We start from the raw sequence: 17778 nt of genomic DNA, 5'->3' as shown, positions 1-17778 counted from the left end.
ATCCTGGCCAACATGGTGAAACCCCGTTTCTACTAAAAATACAAAAATTATCTGGGTGTGGTAGCGCACACCTGTAGTCCCAACTACTAGGGAGTCTGAGGCAGAAGAATTGCTTGAACCTGGGAGGCAGAGGTTGCAGTGAGCCAAGATTGGGTCACTGCACTCCAACATGGTGACAGAGCAAGACTCCGTCTCAAAAAAAAAAAAAGGAAAGTTACTGGCATGTTGAGTTTGAATTTTTTTTTCGAGATATGTAGATGAAATATTCAAAGGCTCTTGGATTTTTAGGTTTAGAGGAAAATTGAATTAACAGATTTGGGAATTACGAACATAATTGAGGTCATCAAAGGGCATGAGATAGTAAATACTTGTGGAAAATGCTGGCTCATTATTTTTGAAATTTTAGGTTTTTTTAGGTGGAATTTTGCTTCTCATTATATTTAAAACATTTTCAAAACACTAACATTTAGAAACAAAATTCTTCACATCTTTCAAAATCTCATTTTCTTGTGCTATATCTAATATTTCACATTTTTCCATTCTGCTAACTCTACCAGTGTTATCTTTCCTTCACAAGGAATACTGAGTTACAAGTCTACTTCAGAATCAAGAACTTCATATAAGACTTTATGAAAGTAAGCACATCCATCCTCTGTACGGAAAGTAACTTGTAAGGCAGTGTTAGGCAATCAAAAGAGGAAATGTTTTCTACAATGATATTTCAGAGCTAAACTAACAAAGGTCACTCATTGAAAACTGTTTATATGGAGATTACAGAAATAAATTAGTGTGGAAAAATCTACATTATAGTTAATAAAGTGATTTTTTTTCTGGTATTCATGGTTTAAAAAAATGTTTTACTACTCACTACCAATTAAAATTAGAAAATTCAATAGCAAATTCATAGATTTTTGGGTAAGAAAAGCCAGAATTATTTGAATAAAGTTATAGTTTGTTTATTTTTTCTAAATATACTTAGCTCCATCTGTCCAGACTGAATTTTGACAGTTAACGTGAATCCACATCCCTAGTTGGACAACATATGAGGTTAAACAAGGAATATTAAATATTATTTTAAAAATTGCTAAACATTGAAGTTGTACAAGGAATATATCTTAGAACATACTGAGGTTGCACAAGGAATGATGGTACATTTGAGAAATGGTGGTGTTAGGGTCTTATTAAGAGAAAAATAGGCTAAGAAGATATATTATTGGATTCAATCCAGAAATTTTGTTGCCTTGGATACTTTACAATGTTTCTAGTGAATCTTTTTCTTTGAGATGCACTTATGTTGATAAAAGGAAGCCCTTTTTTAGGCTTATGAAACATATTTTAAGATTGAGTGAGGAACTTTCAAAAGCACTATTTTAAGTTTTCAGAATTTGTTTAGAAATGTATTAAATTATATTTCAAAAACATGTAAACCTTCCATTTTAAGCAGTATTTTGTCTTTTAGTTTTTCCTTTGTTGGCTTGTCCTTCTTGAAGGGGTTTAACTTTTTTTTTTTTAAATGGCTATTTTAACAACACAGCAGTACTGCCAGTTGTGGAATTTGTACCATTCTATGAAAAAGCAGAATGGGAAACTGTAACTAAAAATACCCCAGAGAAGAGCACATGAATAAAGGAAGATAGCATGCACACACACAGTCAAACACACGCAAGTGTGTGCAAAACTAACAGTAAAGAGAAGAACAGAATTGGTTGGAAAATATAGGTTTAAGTTTTAAAAAATATTTTTACTTGGTTACTTAAGATTTGAAAATTCAGAGGGCAAGGTGAAATCTAGTTATTACTTAGTGAAATAATTTTCTTACTTTTTTAGGGATAATGTTAGCTGTAATTATCTGTTTATAGTTGGACTAGTTCAGGCTCAATGGAAGTTTTAAAAAGAGGTGTAAGAATGGTATTAGGGCATTAAGATATTCAAACCCATTTCTGCCTTGACTGACTCCACTAATTCTACTCCCTTACCTCACCTTTGAAAAAGGAGAATACAGTTTATTTTTCTTATCCTTTCTCTAGGCCTAATGCTTATCTCCTTATTAGCTCATACCTAAATATCAGTAGTATACTTTTAAAAATAATTGTATTGGAACAGCTTTTTGAAGAGTCTGTTGCTGGCTAATATAAATAATATACTTAATCAAAATTATTCTTAAAAACGAAATTTAGTTATATATGATGGACTTCTCTGGGTTTTATAGCATAAAGAATGTGAGCAAGCAAACCAGTTCTAATCCCAGCATAGAATACCAGTACTCCAATGCCAAATCGTTAATTTGCCTCCAAAAACAGGTGGTTATGGGGTTCTTGTGTTGCTAGGTGAATGCACAAAATATCTTTTAACAAAGAATTTGATTACTGATCTCATATAATTACACCTAAGTATACTCTTTACTTTAATGGACATAATCTATTTTTACCCAGTGTAAATATTCACATTGATATACTAGGTTTTAAAGTGTGGAAAAGAATAGGACATACATGTTTAAAACCAAATGGAAACCTAAAGGGAAGCAGATTTTTTTTGTTAATTCAGTTTTAACAGAAATAACAACTTAAGATAATTTTTTATTTAATACTTATATTACTTTTCAAGGAAAAGACCATTTCAGGCATGAAGAATATCATTGCTGAGATGGAACAGGCATCAAGGTAAATCAGTCATTCAACAAATATTTGAGCACTTATGGAGGGGGCAAATACCATGTTGGGTCCAAAGATAGTAAGAAACAAGGGGCTTAGTGATATGTATAAGGTGCTAACGCTCTCATCAAAGAGGGGCCTGAGTCTGTCTAGGGAACTAAAAGAGGGGATGGTGTTTGCCATGTAAAATAAGGAGAAGGGAAGGGCATTCAAAGTAGAAAGAATAGCAAAGTACCACAGATCATGTTCACAAGCCTCTTGATCTACAAGTAGGTGAGTGTTGTTGAAATCTAGACAGTGAGGGGAGAAGTGAAGGGAGGAGGCTAAATAAGCAGGCAGAGGCTTGTGTTATAGACAAATGAGTATTAGTTATATCCTTTTGGCATTAAGAAGTCATTAAAGAATTCTGAGGAGATTTTTGTGTCAGAAAGATAACCAAGCAGAAGAGGTGATGATAAATCTGGGGTTTAAGAGTTGTGGGACAGAAGGAGTGAGGTGCTTTTATATTAAGGGGAGACAATAGGAAAACTCCAAGTTTCTGGCCAGGGACAAATACTGAACATGAAGAAAGTATGAGGAGAAAAGGTGATTTTACCTCTGAATTTGAAGAACCTTTGGGACCTTATTGTAGACATGTCTAGTAAGCAGTGAAATATAAGCCTGGGGTATAATAGGAGCTAAGGCTGCAGATAATTATTTTGGAGTCATTGGGTATAGATGGGGTTGGGAACTGTGGATATGAATATTGTTTGTCTAAGAGAAGGGCTAGAGGGAGAAGAATTGGGAGGCTAGGACTTGAGCCCTGGAAAGCATTAATTTTTAAGCATGCAGAAGAAGAAGAATATGTAAAGGAGACAACCCTAACAAAAAGAGGTAGGATGAAAGCCTTCCTAATACTTAATGTCAGAAGTTTTGAAATACTTGGCAGATCATTGACTATTATGTATATTTAGTATCCTTTTCATAGTGAAATGATGGCAACATAGAGTAACTCTAATGCACTGTCTTTCCAGTATTTATTCCTATAAATTCAAACGTGTTTCAAATCTCTCCAAATGTTTTCATACTAACTGTCCATCTTATGTCTTGTGAGAATTGGTTGCTCTGTTTCAGTAAAATGTCTCTTCTTATGTACTCTTTGATTTGTGAAATAGACAGTCTACTGAGGCCCTAATTATGTGTGAACAAGACATTTCCAGAATGCGTCGGCAATTGGATGAGAAAAATGATGAACTGGCCCAGATCGCCAGTGAAAGAGATATCTTGGCTCATGACAATGACAATCTCCAAGAACAGTTTGGTAAAGCTAAACAAGAAAACCAGGTACACTTGTTCCTAGAATCATTTTCTCCAAGGAAAAAAATATGAATTTCTTCTGAGGAACAGCCCTTATTTCATTTTGTAAAGAGTTCAGACACTGGAACTAGACTTTTTAAAAAAATATAACAAAATAGGCCACATAATTTTTATTTTATTTATTTTATTATTATTATTATTATTATTATTATTATTATTATTATTTGAGACTGAGTTTCGCTCTTGTTACCCAGGCTGGAGTGCAATGGCGCGATCTCGGCTCACCGCAACCTCCTCCTCCTGGGTTCAGGCAATTCTCCTGCCTCAGCCCCCTGAGTAGCTAAGATTACAGGCACGTGCCACCGTGCCCAGCTAATTTTTTTTGTACTTTTAATAGAGACGGGGTTTCACCATGTTGACCAGGACGGTCTCGATCTCTTGACCTTGTGATCCACCCGTCTCAGCCTCCCAAACTCCTGGGATTACAGGCGTGAGCCACCGTGCCCGGCCGGCCACATAATTTTTAAATGGAATTCTTAGGCATAAAGGATTAAATATTAAAGAAAAGAGAGAACAGGGCTATATTTGTATTAAACGTTAGTACTTCTTTACTGAAGGATAAATATTTGAATAAATCAACAAACGAGAATAAAAACCTTGATAAACCTTAGAAGAATATATATTTTTTAATGGACTACGTATTATTCTGTTTTAAGTATGACTGTATGGACTGTGACTTGTGTTTTGGTCCTCATTAGCACTGTGATTGTCTTTAGGAAAATTCCTCTTATAATTACTCTTTTCCCTAAGGCAATATATTTAAGTCTAACCCACAGTTCTCATTTTCAATAATATTTATTTTAACTTGAACATTTAAAAATCCTATTTGGAAAATTCCATCCCTTCTCAGAATTTTTTAGTCCAAATGATTTTCCCCACTTTGATATCACTTATAGTGCATTTAGTTTGCATCATGAAAGTCTATATTCTTTAACTGTTAGATTATTAATTTGCTTAAACAGCTATAAAGATGTAATGCTTTGTTAATCATAAAAAGTTATCTGGGATGTTAAAGTACTCTGTTTAAAAGTTAATTAATAATGGAATCCTGGAATAAAAAAAGGACATTATTTTAAAATGAAGGAAATTTGAATAAAGTGTGAACTTTAGATAATGTATCACTATAGGTTTATTAATTGTGATATATGTACCATACTAATGTAAAATGTTAACAATAGAAGTGCTCTTTGTACTGTGTTTACAACTTTTCTGTAAATCTAATACTATTCTAAAATAAAGTTTATTTAAAAAATTAACGAATAGCAATAAAAACCAAAAGATGAGAATTTATAGGGTCTGCCTTTGTGTACTCTTTACAGTTAGAGCATATGGGCTAAAGGTGAATATATCTTACTTATGAAAACCTAGAAATTTAGTTTCTGTTTTAGAAATAGAAGCTTATTATAGAAAGTCCTTTTGTAAACAAAAAGTTAAGAAAGTTTTAAAAAGCCCTCAAGTTTTTAACACCCAGTTGGTCACTGTTACATTTGACATGTTTTTTTATTGCTATTCAGTGCACTTAAAATTTTTAACACTATTTTTATACACACTTTCTAATGTAGTAGGATAAAATCACGTATCACTTTATATCATGCATTTTTCTATGTGAAGTGGCAGTAGAGTTGAGTAAGATTCATATAGGTTGAATCTCGCTGTCTGCTGTGTGATCATATAAACCAACCTCTTTGAATCTCAGTGTATCATCTGTAAAAATGGATAGTAAATGAGACTATACCTGGAAAATACTTACATACTGTCCAATACATCACTCAATAAATATTTTCTAGCTATTGTTAGCTTACTGTAATATTACAAGCACTTTCCTGCCTTGTTCAAACTTTGTAATCTTTCTTTAATAAACAGAAGAAAACTATTGTCATAACAATTTACATATGTTCAAGAGTAGTTTTTTTCCTTCATTATGGTCATAGGCCCAAGGTAGAAGAGAGGTCTCTCTCTCTGGACCATAGGTTAAGAACTAGTATAGCAGAAAACTAGAAAGTGGAAACTTTAAAAATTTTTATCCTTGATACCACAATTTTTAACAAATTGGGATAATGAGGTATTTTTGTGTTTTAGCATGATTTTTTTCACTTAACATAGGTGAACATTTTCTTGTATTATTAAAAATCCATTCCAAATGTTTCTCATAAATAATGTAATATTTCATTATGTGGTTATGCCACTATGTAGATATACTATTATTTAGTGCACGATTCCTTAATGGGAATAAATATTGTCAGTGTAACAAAATGCTTTAATGACAGTATCTCATTAAATTTTATTAGATTTCATTTCAGACTGAATCACAGCATGTGAGTTTTCTTTTTAATTATTATTATTCTTTTTGTAGAAATGGGTTCCCACTATGTTGCTCAGGCTGGTCTCAAATTCTTAGGCTCAAGTGATCCTCTCAAAGTGCCAGGTGGCCAGGAATGAGCCACCACACCCAGCTGAGGTTTCTAATTTAAATTAAAAAAAAAGTAAATGGACATTTTCAAATATATTGAATCCCCATGTGCCATCTCCCACCCTCAACAATAGTTAACATTTTTGTCTTTGTTTTTATAAGCATTTAAAAATGGTCTCTTGATACACCAGATACATGATCACAGATTTGCTCTCTGCGAATCTACATTTACTCCAACAGTACATGGAAACGCCCATTCTTTGCCATAGCTGAATAGCTTTAAATCTTTATGAATTTGATAAGCAGAATAGTAATTCATTGTTTCAAAGTAGCATATCTTTGATTGCTAGTTTAGTTTTTTTCAGGTCTTACCTACTTATGCTTCCTTTTTTTGAATTGCTTGTTTGGGTCATTTGCCCACTTGCTGTCGGGCTCATGTGTTTTCTGTTTTTATATGAGTTTACGTATTAGGTATGTTAATTTTATTTGTTCCAAGTATCTAAAAATTTATGGTATTTTTGAGATGTAGAAATTTTTTTTCATAGTCAAATATACCTATCTTTTTTCATAGGCACTGTCCAAAAAATTGAATGACACTCATAATGAACTTAATGACATAAAACAGAAGGTTCAGGACACTAATTTGGAGGTTAACAAGCTGAAGAATATATTAAAGTCTGAAGTATGTATGTTTTTTTCTTTTTGCTCATTATACTTAGTTTTCACTAGAGTTAATTTAGAATTGAGTATACTCAGAGGGATAGGTGAATCGGATTCTTCTTTAGTTGTGACAATCGTGGATTAACTACATATTTAGAATGGTCCGAAAGATGCCTCAAGAATATGCCCTTCTTGTTTTGTGACTCATCCACTCTAGACAACAGAATCTTCCTGACTGAATGATAGATAAAGGGCCAGAATCAACTTGACCTCACTTATAATTAATTGAAAGTGGTGGGGTTTTCAATTACAAACCTCTGACAAAAGAGGTTCCACCTAATTATGTATCACATCAGAATTGATTACCCTGTTATGGGGCCATCTATTTTTTAGGACCTCAGGACAGATGGTTCTCCTCACACTTCTCTGTTAGCAGTCATTTGACCAGGCACTTGTATGTGAGATCAGATGACGCCAAATAAATGTGGCGCACGTGTGTCAACTCAGGAATAAACAAGCAGCTTGACTGAGGATTTTAGATACGTCTATTAGGTAAAATATTATCTGATACTGAGGGAGGATGTTCCCATTAATGGTTTGAGTGGTATGTTTGTAACACCATACCTATTATAATAATCAATCCACCTACACTATTTTATCATCTTATATCAGTTCACAAATATATCTTGAACATTTATTTACCGTATGCATAATATTCTTAAGGACTTTGACACAGAAGAGATTCTAAGGATTCCTAAATTGCAATCCCTGCTTTTGGGCAGCAAGCAGCCTGTGTAGGAAAAGAATGTGGTTTCCTACACTTCTTGATTTTAAGGTTCCAGCAGTGTAATACCATAAATGAGCAGAAGGCTTTTTATTTATGCAGGCTACTCAACCTCTCTGATTCTTCCCATCTGTATATGGGAACAACACCCAAGTAAGTGAGATAATTTAAAACACCGAGCACAGTGAGCCATCTGCATCTATTCTGGAATAGGGCAGAAATAAATAAATGAATATCTAGAGCAACATTTTTTTTTTTTGAGACAGGCTCACTGTGTTGCCAGGTTGGAGTGCAGTGGTACAATCTCAGCTCACTGCGACCTTTGCTTCCCAGGTTCAAGTGATTTTCTTGTCTCCTGAGTAGCTGGGATTACAGGTGCATGCCACCATGCCTGGCTAATTTCTGTATTTTTAGTAGAGACTGGGGTTTCACCATGTTGCCCTGGCTGATCTCAAACTCCTGACCTCAAGTGATCTGCCTGCCTTGGCCTCCCAAAGTGCTGGGATTACAGGCATGAGCCACCGTACCCAGCCCAGAGCAACATTTAACATAGTAAGCTTTTAGCCACTGTTTCAAACTTCCTTTTATCTCCCTATTCTGTAAAGTCACATTACCTGAAATTCCACCTTTAGGGATTAGAACTTTTAGATTCTAGAATGATATTTTCAGACATCACTCATCATACTTCTTAGGCTCAAGTGATCCTCTCACTTTGGCTTTCTAAAGTGCTGGGGATTTTAGCATCCTAGTATGAGTTTGTTTATGAGATTGCATAACACCGGGTGAATGCAGGTGCTGAGAGAATGCACCATGGATCCATTTTGATAGGGATAGACCATCAAGAAGTGTGGAGTACTTCATTCACTCATGCATTCATGCAGTGTGCTAGGTGATGGAGTGCCAGAGATGAAAAACGGAGAGGAAACAGAATGGCTCCTGGGCAGTGGGAACAACATGAGCAGAGGTGTAGGGGAGAAAAATAGGTCCAGTAGATAGAGTGTACAAGTAGATGACAGGTAAGAAGGACTTTCTTTGAACCCTATTTTTAGAAGCTTTTGTTAGAACTAAAGCATAGAAGTTATTTAAGGATTGCCTTTTAGGAAGTTTATTTTGGAGATGTCAAGAATAAACCAGAAGGGTAACAAAATCAGAAGTGGAGATAACAGCTAGAAGAGGTTGTAACCATAATTTAGACAAGAAATGCAAAGGATTCCAGCTGAGGCCTATGGAATGTTGCAGTGAGCCTTGTGGGTGGCCAGAGGGAGCTGTGGATACAGGGGAGGCACCATATAGAAGTGCAGAGATCCCGAAAGCAGGAAATAGAGAATACCAAAGAACAGTCTCACTTTCTTTATAGTGTTGCCTCTCAGGCTCAACACTGCTCTGGCCTCTATGGGAGGATATGAAAAGTGGTAAAATAGGTTTCTGTTTGCCAAGAAGGAGGGAGCACTACTGCATGGCTGGAGTACAGGAGAGACATTCTAAGGAATCGTTTTTCACTTTGAACAATGTACTCCCTGGTCACAAAACTAAATTTAATATAAAAAGGGGAGGCTTACTGTCCATGTCATTCAATTAAAACTGCCTTATGGCTTTGTGGTGCTAGGTATGGATGTAAAGCCAGACAAGAAATTATCAGAAGTTGACACTTAAAATATGCAAGTACTCAGAAGCTCTATAGCCAGCACTACACAGTAAATTGGTCAGGAAGAAGAGAATACAGCAATACAAAAGGTCAGAGGCTCAGAAGCCAGCCCAGCAAGTAGTCAGTAAGCAGACATATGGGAAAAGCAGGCTGTGGAGGACTTTGAACAAAATTAAATATAAAAACAAATTCATTCAGATCTTGAAGAAAAGAGTAATTTACTTAATTTTACTGTTTATTAGTGTTCACTGAGTGTTACTCAGGATCCAGGGCAGATCCTGATTGCTCTGTTTTTGTTAATTACAGGATGACCTGTTTTCTAAACTAAGATTATAGATACATTTCCTCAGTGTTCTATTATAAATGCTTCTCATGGCAAGTGAATTCCCAATGACCTGGAAAATAATGTTTAATTTTTATTATATATTGAACATTTTAAACGTTTTAAAATAATAGCTAAAGTTTGCTTTTCAGGAATCTGAGAACCGGCAAATGATGGAACAACTACGAAAAGCCAATGAAGATGCTGAAAACTGGGAAAGTAAAGCCCGTCAATCAGAGGCAGATAACAATACCCTAAAATTGGAACTTATCACTGCTGAGGGAGAGGGTAACAGATTAAAAGAAAAAGTAGATTCCCTCAACAGAGAGGTTGAGCAAGTAAGTTTGGGAAAATATCTTATAATACATTCTGCATTATATTTAAAAGAGTTTTGTTTGGCCTTCCATCAATTAAATTAAATGTATGAACAAACACTTATTTAAATACACTGAATTGTAGCATGCTAACCATTCTCCTTATACTTTGGGAGGAAGGAAGGGATGAAGGAAGGAAGGAAGGGAAGAAGGGGGGAGGGAGGGAAGGGAAGGAAGGAAATCAAGTAATGAGAGAGACATTGCTGACCTGGATCTAGAGGTTTACAAGTTGATTTCTTTTTTTGAGAGAAGGAAAGAAAAAAAAAATAAGTAAAGGAGAGGAAGAAAGAGGAAAAGAAAGAGGGAGAGTAAATGGAAATATTGCTTTATTCTGAAAAAAATTGGGTATTAATAATGGCCAATCAATGTTTCATTTAAACTTATGAGTAGGTATTGACAAGAATGTATATTTTGTGTATTTGAAGTGGAGAGCTCTATAAATATTTATTATGTTTACTTGTTCTGGATCTGAGTTCGAGTCCTTGATATCCTTATTAATTTTCTGTCTCATTGAGTCTAAGTCTTTATGTATCTGGGTGTTAGGATCGTTAGCTCTTGTTGTTGCATTGATCCTTTTACCACTGTATCTTTGTTGCTTTAAAATCCATTTTATCCGATACGAGATTTGCAACTCCTTTTTATTTATTTATTATTTATTTTTGCTCTCCATTTGGTTGGTAAATCTTTCTCCATCCCTTTGTTTTGAGTCTTTGTGTATCCTTGCATGTGAAACAGGTCTGGATGTAACATGCTGTTGGGTTTTGGCTGTGTCTTTTGATTGGGGGATTTAGTCAATTTAAATTTAGGGTTACTGCCATTTGATGTTAACTGGCTGTTTTATCCATTTGTTGGTGTAAATTCTTCTTTATGTTGGTGCTCTTTACTTTTTGGTATATTTTTAGAAAGGCTAATACTGGTTGTTTCTTTCTGTGTGTAATGCTTCTTTCCGAAGCTCTTGTAAAGCAGGCCTGGTGGTAATAAAATCTCTGAGTTCTTGCTTGTTCATAAAAGGTTTTATTTTTCCTTCAGTTGTGAAGTTTAGTTTGGCTGGATATGAAATTCTGGGCTGAAGGTTCTGTTCTTTGAGGATGTTGAATATTGGCCCCCACTCTCTTCTGGCTTGTAGAGTTTCTGCCGAGAGATCTGCTGTAAGTCTGATAGGCTTGCCTTTGTGGGTAACCTGACCTTTCTCTCTGGCTGCCTTTAGTATTTTCTCCTTCGTTTCAACCCTGGTGAATCTAACGATTATGTGCCTTGGGGTTGCTCTTCTTGAGGAATATCTTTGTGGTGTTCTCTGTATTACCTGGGGTTGAATATTGAACTGCTTTGCTAGTTCAGGAAAATTTTCCTGAATAATATCCTGAAGAGTATTTTCCAGCTTGGATTCATTCTCTCCATTGCATTCAGGTATACCTATCAAACGTAAATTTGGTCTTTTCACATAGTCCCACATTTCTTGGAGACTTTGCTCATTCATTTTTATCCTTTTTTCTCTAATATTTTCTTCACATTTTATTTCATTAAGTTGGACTTTGACCTCTGATATCCCTTCTTCTGCTTGAACAATTTGAGTGTTTAAACCTGTGCATACTTCTCGGAGTTCCTGTATTGTATTCTTCAGTTCCATTAATTCACTCATACTCCTCTCTAAGTTGTCTATTCTCAATAGGATTTCATCAAACCTTTTTTCAAAGTTCCTAGTTTTTTTACGTTGGGCTACAACATGTTCTAACTCACCGAAGTTTGTTATTATCCATTCCTTGAAGAGTACTTCTGTCATTGGGATGCACTCGTTCTCCATCAAGCCTTGTTCCATTGTTGATGTGGAACTGTGATCATCTTTAGAGGGAGAGGCATTCTGACTTTGAGTATTCTCAGCTTTTTTACGCTGGTTTCTTCCCGTCATTGTAAATTTATCCTCCTGTCGTCTTTGAATTTACCAACTTTCAGATTAGGTCTCTTGAGTGGGCGTCCACATTGTTAGTTCCCAGGGCCAAAGCAGCCTCGTTAAAACTGATGGTGCTTTCCTTCCCAGGATTCTCCTGTCAGGCTTCCTTCTTGTGTCTGTAGTAGGCTACTCTGCCTTCCCGGGGCTCCAAACCTCGGTCAGAAGGGGAACCGGTCCCCTTTACTCTGCGCTGAGCGCTGCCGTACCGAGGTGCCGTCACAGCCGCTGTGCCGGGCTCTGGTGTTGTGCTGGGGGCCCATGCGGGTCCTCTAAACCTGTTTACTCTGCTCCCAGAGCTGCCGCACTGAGGTGCTGGCAGAACCGCTGCGCCGGCCACAAGAGTCGCGCTGGCGACCCATGTGTTTCCTCCACTGGGGATCTTTGCGCCGTGAGCGACCAGAATTTGTCTGAAAGTGTGGCGTCCTCTAGTTCTCCGTGCCTTCACTGAGAGCTGCAATCCTGGGCTGTTAGCGATCGGCCATCTTGGATCATTCTCCATACTTTGATTCTTCTATAATTTCTTATCTACCCAACATCCAGAACAATCATTAGCATTTGTTAAAATTAGAAACTATTTCAAACATACCCAAAAAAGTGGTAAAAAAAAAAAAAGTAACAAAACAGATAAACATATCCCCACCTCTCACATGTAAGGATACTAACATTTTGCCATATTGGCTTCAAATGTCTCCTTGTTTAAAGAAATAAAACATTACAGATACAACTTCTCTTATCCTTTTCCCTCCTGCTTCCCTAATTGCTGGTGTGCATAACGTTCCTGTCAGTGTGTGTAAGTAACTCTTTTGCATGTGTTTATAGTTTTGTTTTTTTTTTAAATCCCATCACCCACAAATAATGTATAATGTTGTTTTGTATGTTTTGGTTTTTATTTAAGTGATAACATACTTGGAGATGTTCATTTGCAACTTTCCCTCTTTGCTCAATATTACAATTTTGACACATCTATTTTGATATGTATAGTGTACTGCTTTACTCAAACAGTTGCATACATTCATTGTATATATATTTTCTTGTTTAAATTCATTCCCATGTTGAAGGAAATTTATTTTTTTTTCACTTTTTTCTGTGATAAAACACTGCAATGAACCTTTTACATTTCTCCTTGACTACATATTTCCCTAGGTTTATGCCTGGAAATTAATTTTAAAAAGCTATATGCCTGGAATAGATCCAAGATATGTGCAATTTCAACTCTTCTAAGTATTGTCAAATTGCTCTCTAAAGTGTCATTCTCCCATTAGAAGTCATGTGTTATTTTCTCAAACACGAATCAGCATTTGCTATTGTCAGACAATTATTTTCATGCTTTTTGTCTTGTGCTTCCTTGATTACAAGTGAAATTGAGGATCTTTTCATGTTTCTTAGCCATGTAGAATTCTTTTTTTTTTTTTTTTTAATTTTTTATTGGATTATAGGTTTTGGGGTACATGAGCAGAGCATGCAAGACAGTTGCGTAGGTACACACATGGCAGTGTGCTTTGCTTTTCTTCTCCCCTTCACCCACATTTGGCATTTCTCCCCAGGCTATCCCTCCCCACCTCCCCCTCCCACTGGCCCTCCCCTTTTCCCCCCAATAGACCCCAGTGTTTAGTACTCCCCTTTCTGTGTCCATGTGTTCTCATTTTTCATCACCCACCTATGAGTGAGAATATGCGGTGTTTCATTTTCTGTTCTTGTGTCAGTTTGCTGAGGATGATGTTTTCCAGATTCATCCATGTCCCTACAAACGACACGAACTCATCATTTCTGATTGCTGCATAATATTCCATGGTGTATATGTGCCACATTTTTCCAATCCAGTCTATTATCAATGGGCATTTGGGTTGATTCCAGGTCTTTGCTATTGTAAACAGTGCTGCAATGAACATTCGTGTACATGTGTCCTTATAGTAGAACGATTTATAGTCTTTTGGATATATACCCAGTAATGGGATTGCTGGGTCAAATGGAATTTCTATTTCTAAGGCCTTGAGGAATCGCCACACTGTCTTCCACAATGGTTGAACTAATTTACACTCCCACCAACAGTGTAAAAGTGTTCCTTTTTCTCCACATCCTCTCCAGCATCTGTTGTCTCCAGATTTTTTAATGATCGCCATTCTAACTGGCGTGAGATGGTATCTCAATGTGGTTTTGATTTGCATCTCTCTGATGACCAGTGACGATGAGCATTTTTTCATATGATTGTTGGCCTCATATATGTCTTCTTTCGTAAAGTATCTGTTCATATCCTTTGCCCACTTTTGAATGGGCTTGTTTGTTTTTTTCCTGTAAATCTGCTTGAGTTGTTTGTAAATTCTGGATATCAGCCCTTTGTCAGATGGGTAGACTGCGAAAATTTTTTCCCATTCTGTTGGTTGCCAATCCACTCTAGTGACTGTTTCTTTTGCCGTGCAGAAGCTGTGGAGTTTCATTAGGTCCCATTTGTCTATTTTGGCTTTTGTTGCCAATGCTCTTGGTGTTTTGTTCATGAAGTCCTTGCCTACTCCTATGTCCTGGATAGTTTTGCCTAGATTTCCTTCTAGGGTTTTTATGGTGCCAGGTCTTATGTTTAAGTCTTTAATCCATCTGGAGTTAATTTTAGTGTAAGGTGTCAGGAAGGGGTCCAGTTTCTGCTTTCTGCACGTGGCTAGCCAATTTTCCCAACACCATTTGTTAAACATGGAATCCTTGCCCCATTGCTTGTTTTTGTCAGGTTTATCAAAGATTGTATAGTTGTATGTATGTTGTGTTGCCTCCGGTGCCTCTGTTTTGTTCCATTGGTCTATATCTCTGTTTTGGTACCAGTACCATGCTGTTTTGATTACTGTAGCCTTGTAGTATAGTTTGAAATCCGGTAGTGTGATGCCCCCCGCTGTGTTCTTTTTGCTTAGAATTGACTTGGCTATGCGGGCTCTCTTTTGGTTCCATATGAAGTTCATGGTGGTTTTTTCCAGTTCTGTGAAGAAAGTCAATGGTAGCTTGATGGGGATAGCGTTGATTCTGTAAATTACTTTGGGCAGTATAGCCATTTTCACGATATTAATTCTTCCTAACCATGAACATGGAATGTTTCTCCATCTGTTTGTGTCCTCTCTGATTTCGTTGAGCAGTGGTTTGTAGTTCTCCTTGAAGAGGTCCCTTACGTTCCTTGTGAGTTGTATTCCAAGGTATTTTATTCTTTTTGTAGCAATTGCGAATGGCAGTTCGCTCTTGATTTGGCTTTCTTTAAGTCTGTTATTGGTGTAGATGAATGCTTGTGATTTTTGCACATTGATTTTATATCCTGAGACTTTGCTGAACTTGTTTATCAGTTTCAGGAGTTTTTGGGCTGAGGCGATGGGGTCTTCTAGGTATACTATCATGTCGTCTGCAAATAGAGACAATTTGGCTTCCACCTTTCCTATTTGAATACCCTTTATTTCTTTTTCTTGCCTGATTGCTCTGGCTAGAACTTCCAGTACTATATTGAATAGGAGTGGTGAGAGAGGGCATCCTTGTCTAGTGCCAGATTTCAAAGGGAATGCTTCCAGTTTTTGCCCATTCAGTATGATATTGGCTGTTGGTTTGTCATAAATAGCTTTTATTACTTTGAGATACGTTCCATCGATACCGAGTTTATTGAGGGTTTTTAGCATAAAGGGCTGTTGAATTTTGTCAAATGCCTTCTCTGCGTCAATTGAGATAATCATGTGGTTTTTGTTTTTGGTTCTGTTTATGTGGTGAATTACGTTGATAGACTTGCGTATGTTGAACCAGCCTTGCATCCCTGGGATGAATCCTACTTGATCATGATGAATAAGTTTTTTGATTTGCTGTTGCAATCGGCTTGCCAATATTTTATTGAAGATTTTTGCATCTATGTTCATCATGGATATTGGCCTGAAGTTTTCTTTTCTCGTTGGGTCTCTGCCGGGTTTTGGTATCAGGATGATGTTGGTCTCATAAAATGATTTGGGAAGGATTCCCTCTTTTTGGATTGTTTGAAATAGTTTTAGAAGGAATGGTACCAGCTCCTCCTTGTGTGTCTGGTAGAATTCGGCTGTGAACCCATCTGGACCTGGGCTTTTTTTGTGAGGTAGGCTCTTAATTGCTGCCTCAACTTCAGACCTTGTTATTGGTCTATTCATAGTTTCAGCTTCCTCCTGGTTTAGGCTTGGGAGGACACAGGAGTCCAGGAATTTATCCATTTCTTCCAGGTTTACTAGTTTATGTGCATAGAGTTGTTTGTAATATTCTCTGATGATGGTTTGAATTTCTGTGGCATCTGTGGTGATTTCCCCTTTATCATTTTTTATTGCATCTATTTGGTTGTTCTCTCTTTTATTTTTAATCAATCTGGCTAGTGGTCTGTCTATTTTGTTGATCTTTTCAAAAAACCAGCTCTTGGATTTATTGATTTTTTGAAGGGTTTTTCGTGTCTCAATCTCCTTCAGCTCAGCTCTGATCTTAGTAATTTCTTGTCTTCTGCTGGGTTTTGAGTTTTTTTGATCTTGCTCCTCTAGCTCTTTCAATTTTGACGATAGGGTGTCAATTTTGGATCTCTCCATTCTCCTCATATGGGCACTTATTGCTATATACTTTCCTCTAGAGACTGCTTTAAATGTGTCCCAGAGGTTCTGGCACGTTGTGTCTTCATTCTCATTGGTTTCGAAGAACTTCTTTATTTCTGCCTTCATTTCGTTGTTTACCCAGTCAACATTCGAGAGCCAGTTGTTCAGTTTCCATGAAGCTGTGCGGTTCTGGGTCGGTTTCTGAATTCTGAGTTCTAACTTGATTGCACTATGGTCTGAGAGGCTGTTTGTTATGATTTCAGTTGTTTTGCATTTGTTGAGCAGTGCTTTACTTCCAATTATGTGGTCAATTTTAGAGTAGGTGTGATGTGGTGCTGAGAAGAATGTATATTCTGTGGATTTGGGGTGGAGAGTTCTGTAAATGTCCACCAGGTTTGCTTGCTCCAGGTCTGAGTTCAAGCCCTGGATATCCTTGTTGATTTTCTGTCTGGTTGATCTGTCTAGTATTGACAGTGGAGTGTTAAAGTCTCCCACTATTATTGTGTGGGAGTCTAAGTCCTTTTGTAAGTCATTAAGAACTTGCCTTATGTATCTGGGTGCTCCTGTGTTGGGTCCATATATGTTTAGGATCGTTAGCTCTTCTTGTTGTATCGATCCTTTTACCATTATGTAATGGCCTTCTTTGTCTCTTTTGATCTTTGTTGCTTTAAAGTCTATTTTATCAGAGATGAGAATTGCAACTCCTGCTTTTTTTTGCTTTCCATTAGCTTGGTAAATCTTCCTCCATCCCTTTATTTTGAGCCTTTGTGTATCCTTGCATGTGAGATGGGTTTCCTGGATACAGCACACTGATGGGTTTTGGATTTTTATCCAATTTGCCAGTCTGTGTCTTTTGATTGGTGCATTTAGTCCATTTACATTTAGGGTTAATATTGTTATGTGTGAATTTGATACTGCCATTTTGATTCTAAGTGGCTGTTTTGCCTGTTAGTTGTTGTAGATTTTTCATTATGTTGAAGCTCTTTAGCATTCAGTGTGATTTTGGAATGGCTGGTACTGATTGATCCTTTCTATGTGTAGTGCCTCTTTTAGGAGCTCTTGTAAAGCAGGCCTG

At 36.7% G+C, this 17778-nt stretch overlaps 1 protein-coding gene across 25 annotated transcripts in view; it reads left to right on the top strand.

Annotated features, from left to right (window-relative positions):
• The window catches only part of TSGA10 (testis specific 10), a 184204-nt gene that overhangs the window by 83933 nt on the left and 82493 nt on the right, over positions 1-17778 (top strand). For 24 of the 25 annotated variants that reach the window (XM_078348759.1, XM_078348758.1, XM_078348755.1 and 21 more), the window contains 4 exons: positions 2605-2660; positions 3806-3974; positions 6989-7099; positions 9981-10166. In XM_078348759.1, coding sequence (XP_078204885.1) covers positions 2605-2660; positions 3806-3974; positions 6989-7099; positions 9981-10166 — 522 coding nt within the window. The remainder of the gene's footprint in view (positions 1-2604; positions 2661-3805; positions 3975-6988; positions 7100-9980; positions 10167-17778) is intronic. The other variant, XM_054244561.2, reaches the window with a different exon arrangement.

Source organism: Callithrix jacchus, chromosome 14 (genome assembly GCF_049354715.1).
Source record: "Callithrix jacchus isolate 240 chromosome 14, calJac240_pri, whole genome shotgun sequence".
Taxonomy (NCBI): domain Eukaryota; kingdom Metazoa; phylum Chordata; class Mammalia; order Primates; family Cebidae; genus Callithrix; species Callithrix jacchus.
The sequence above is the reverse complement of the archived record's forward strand: the minus strand, read 5'-3'. Positions and strand labels throughout refer to the sequence as shown.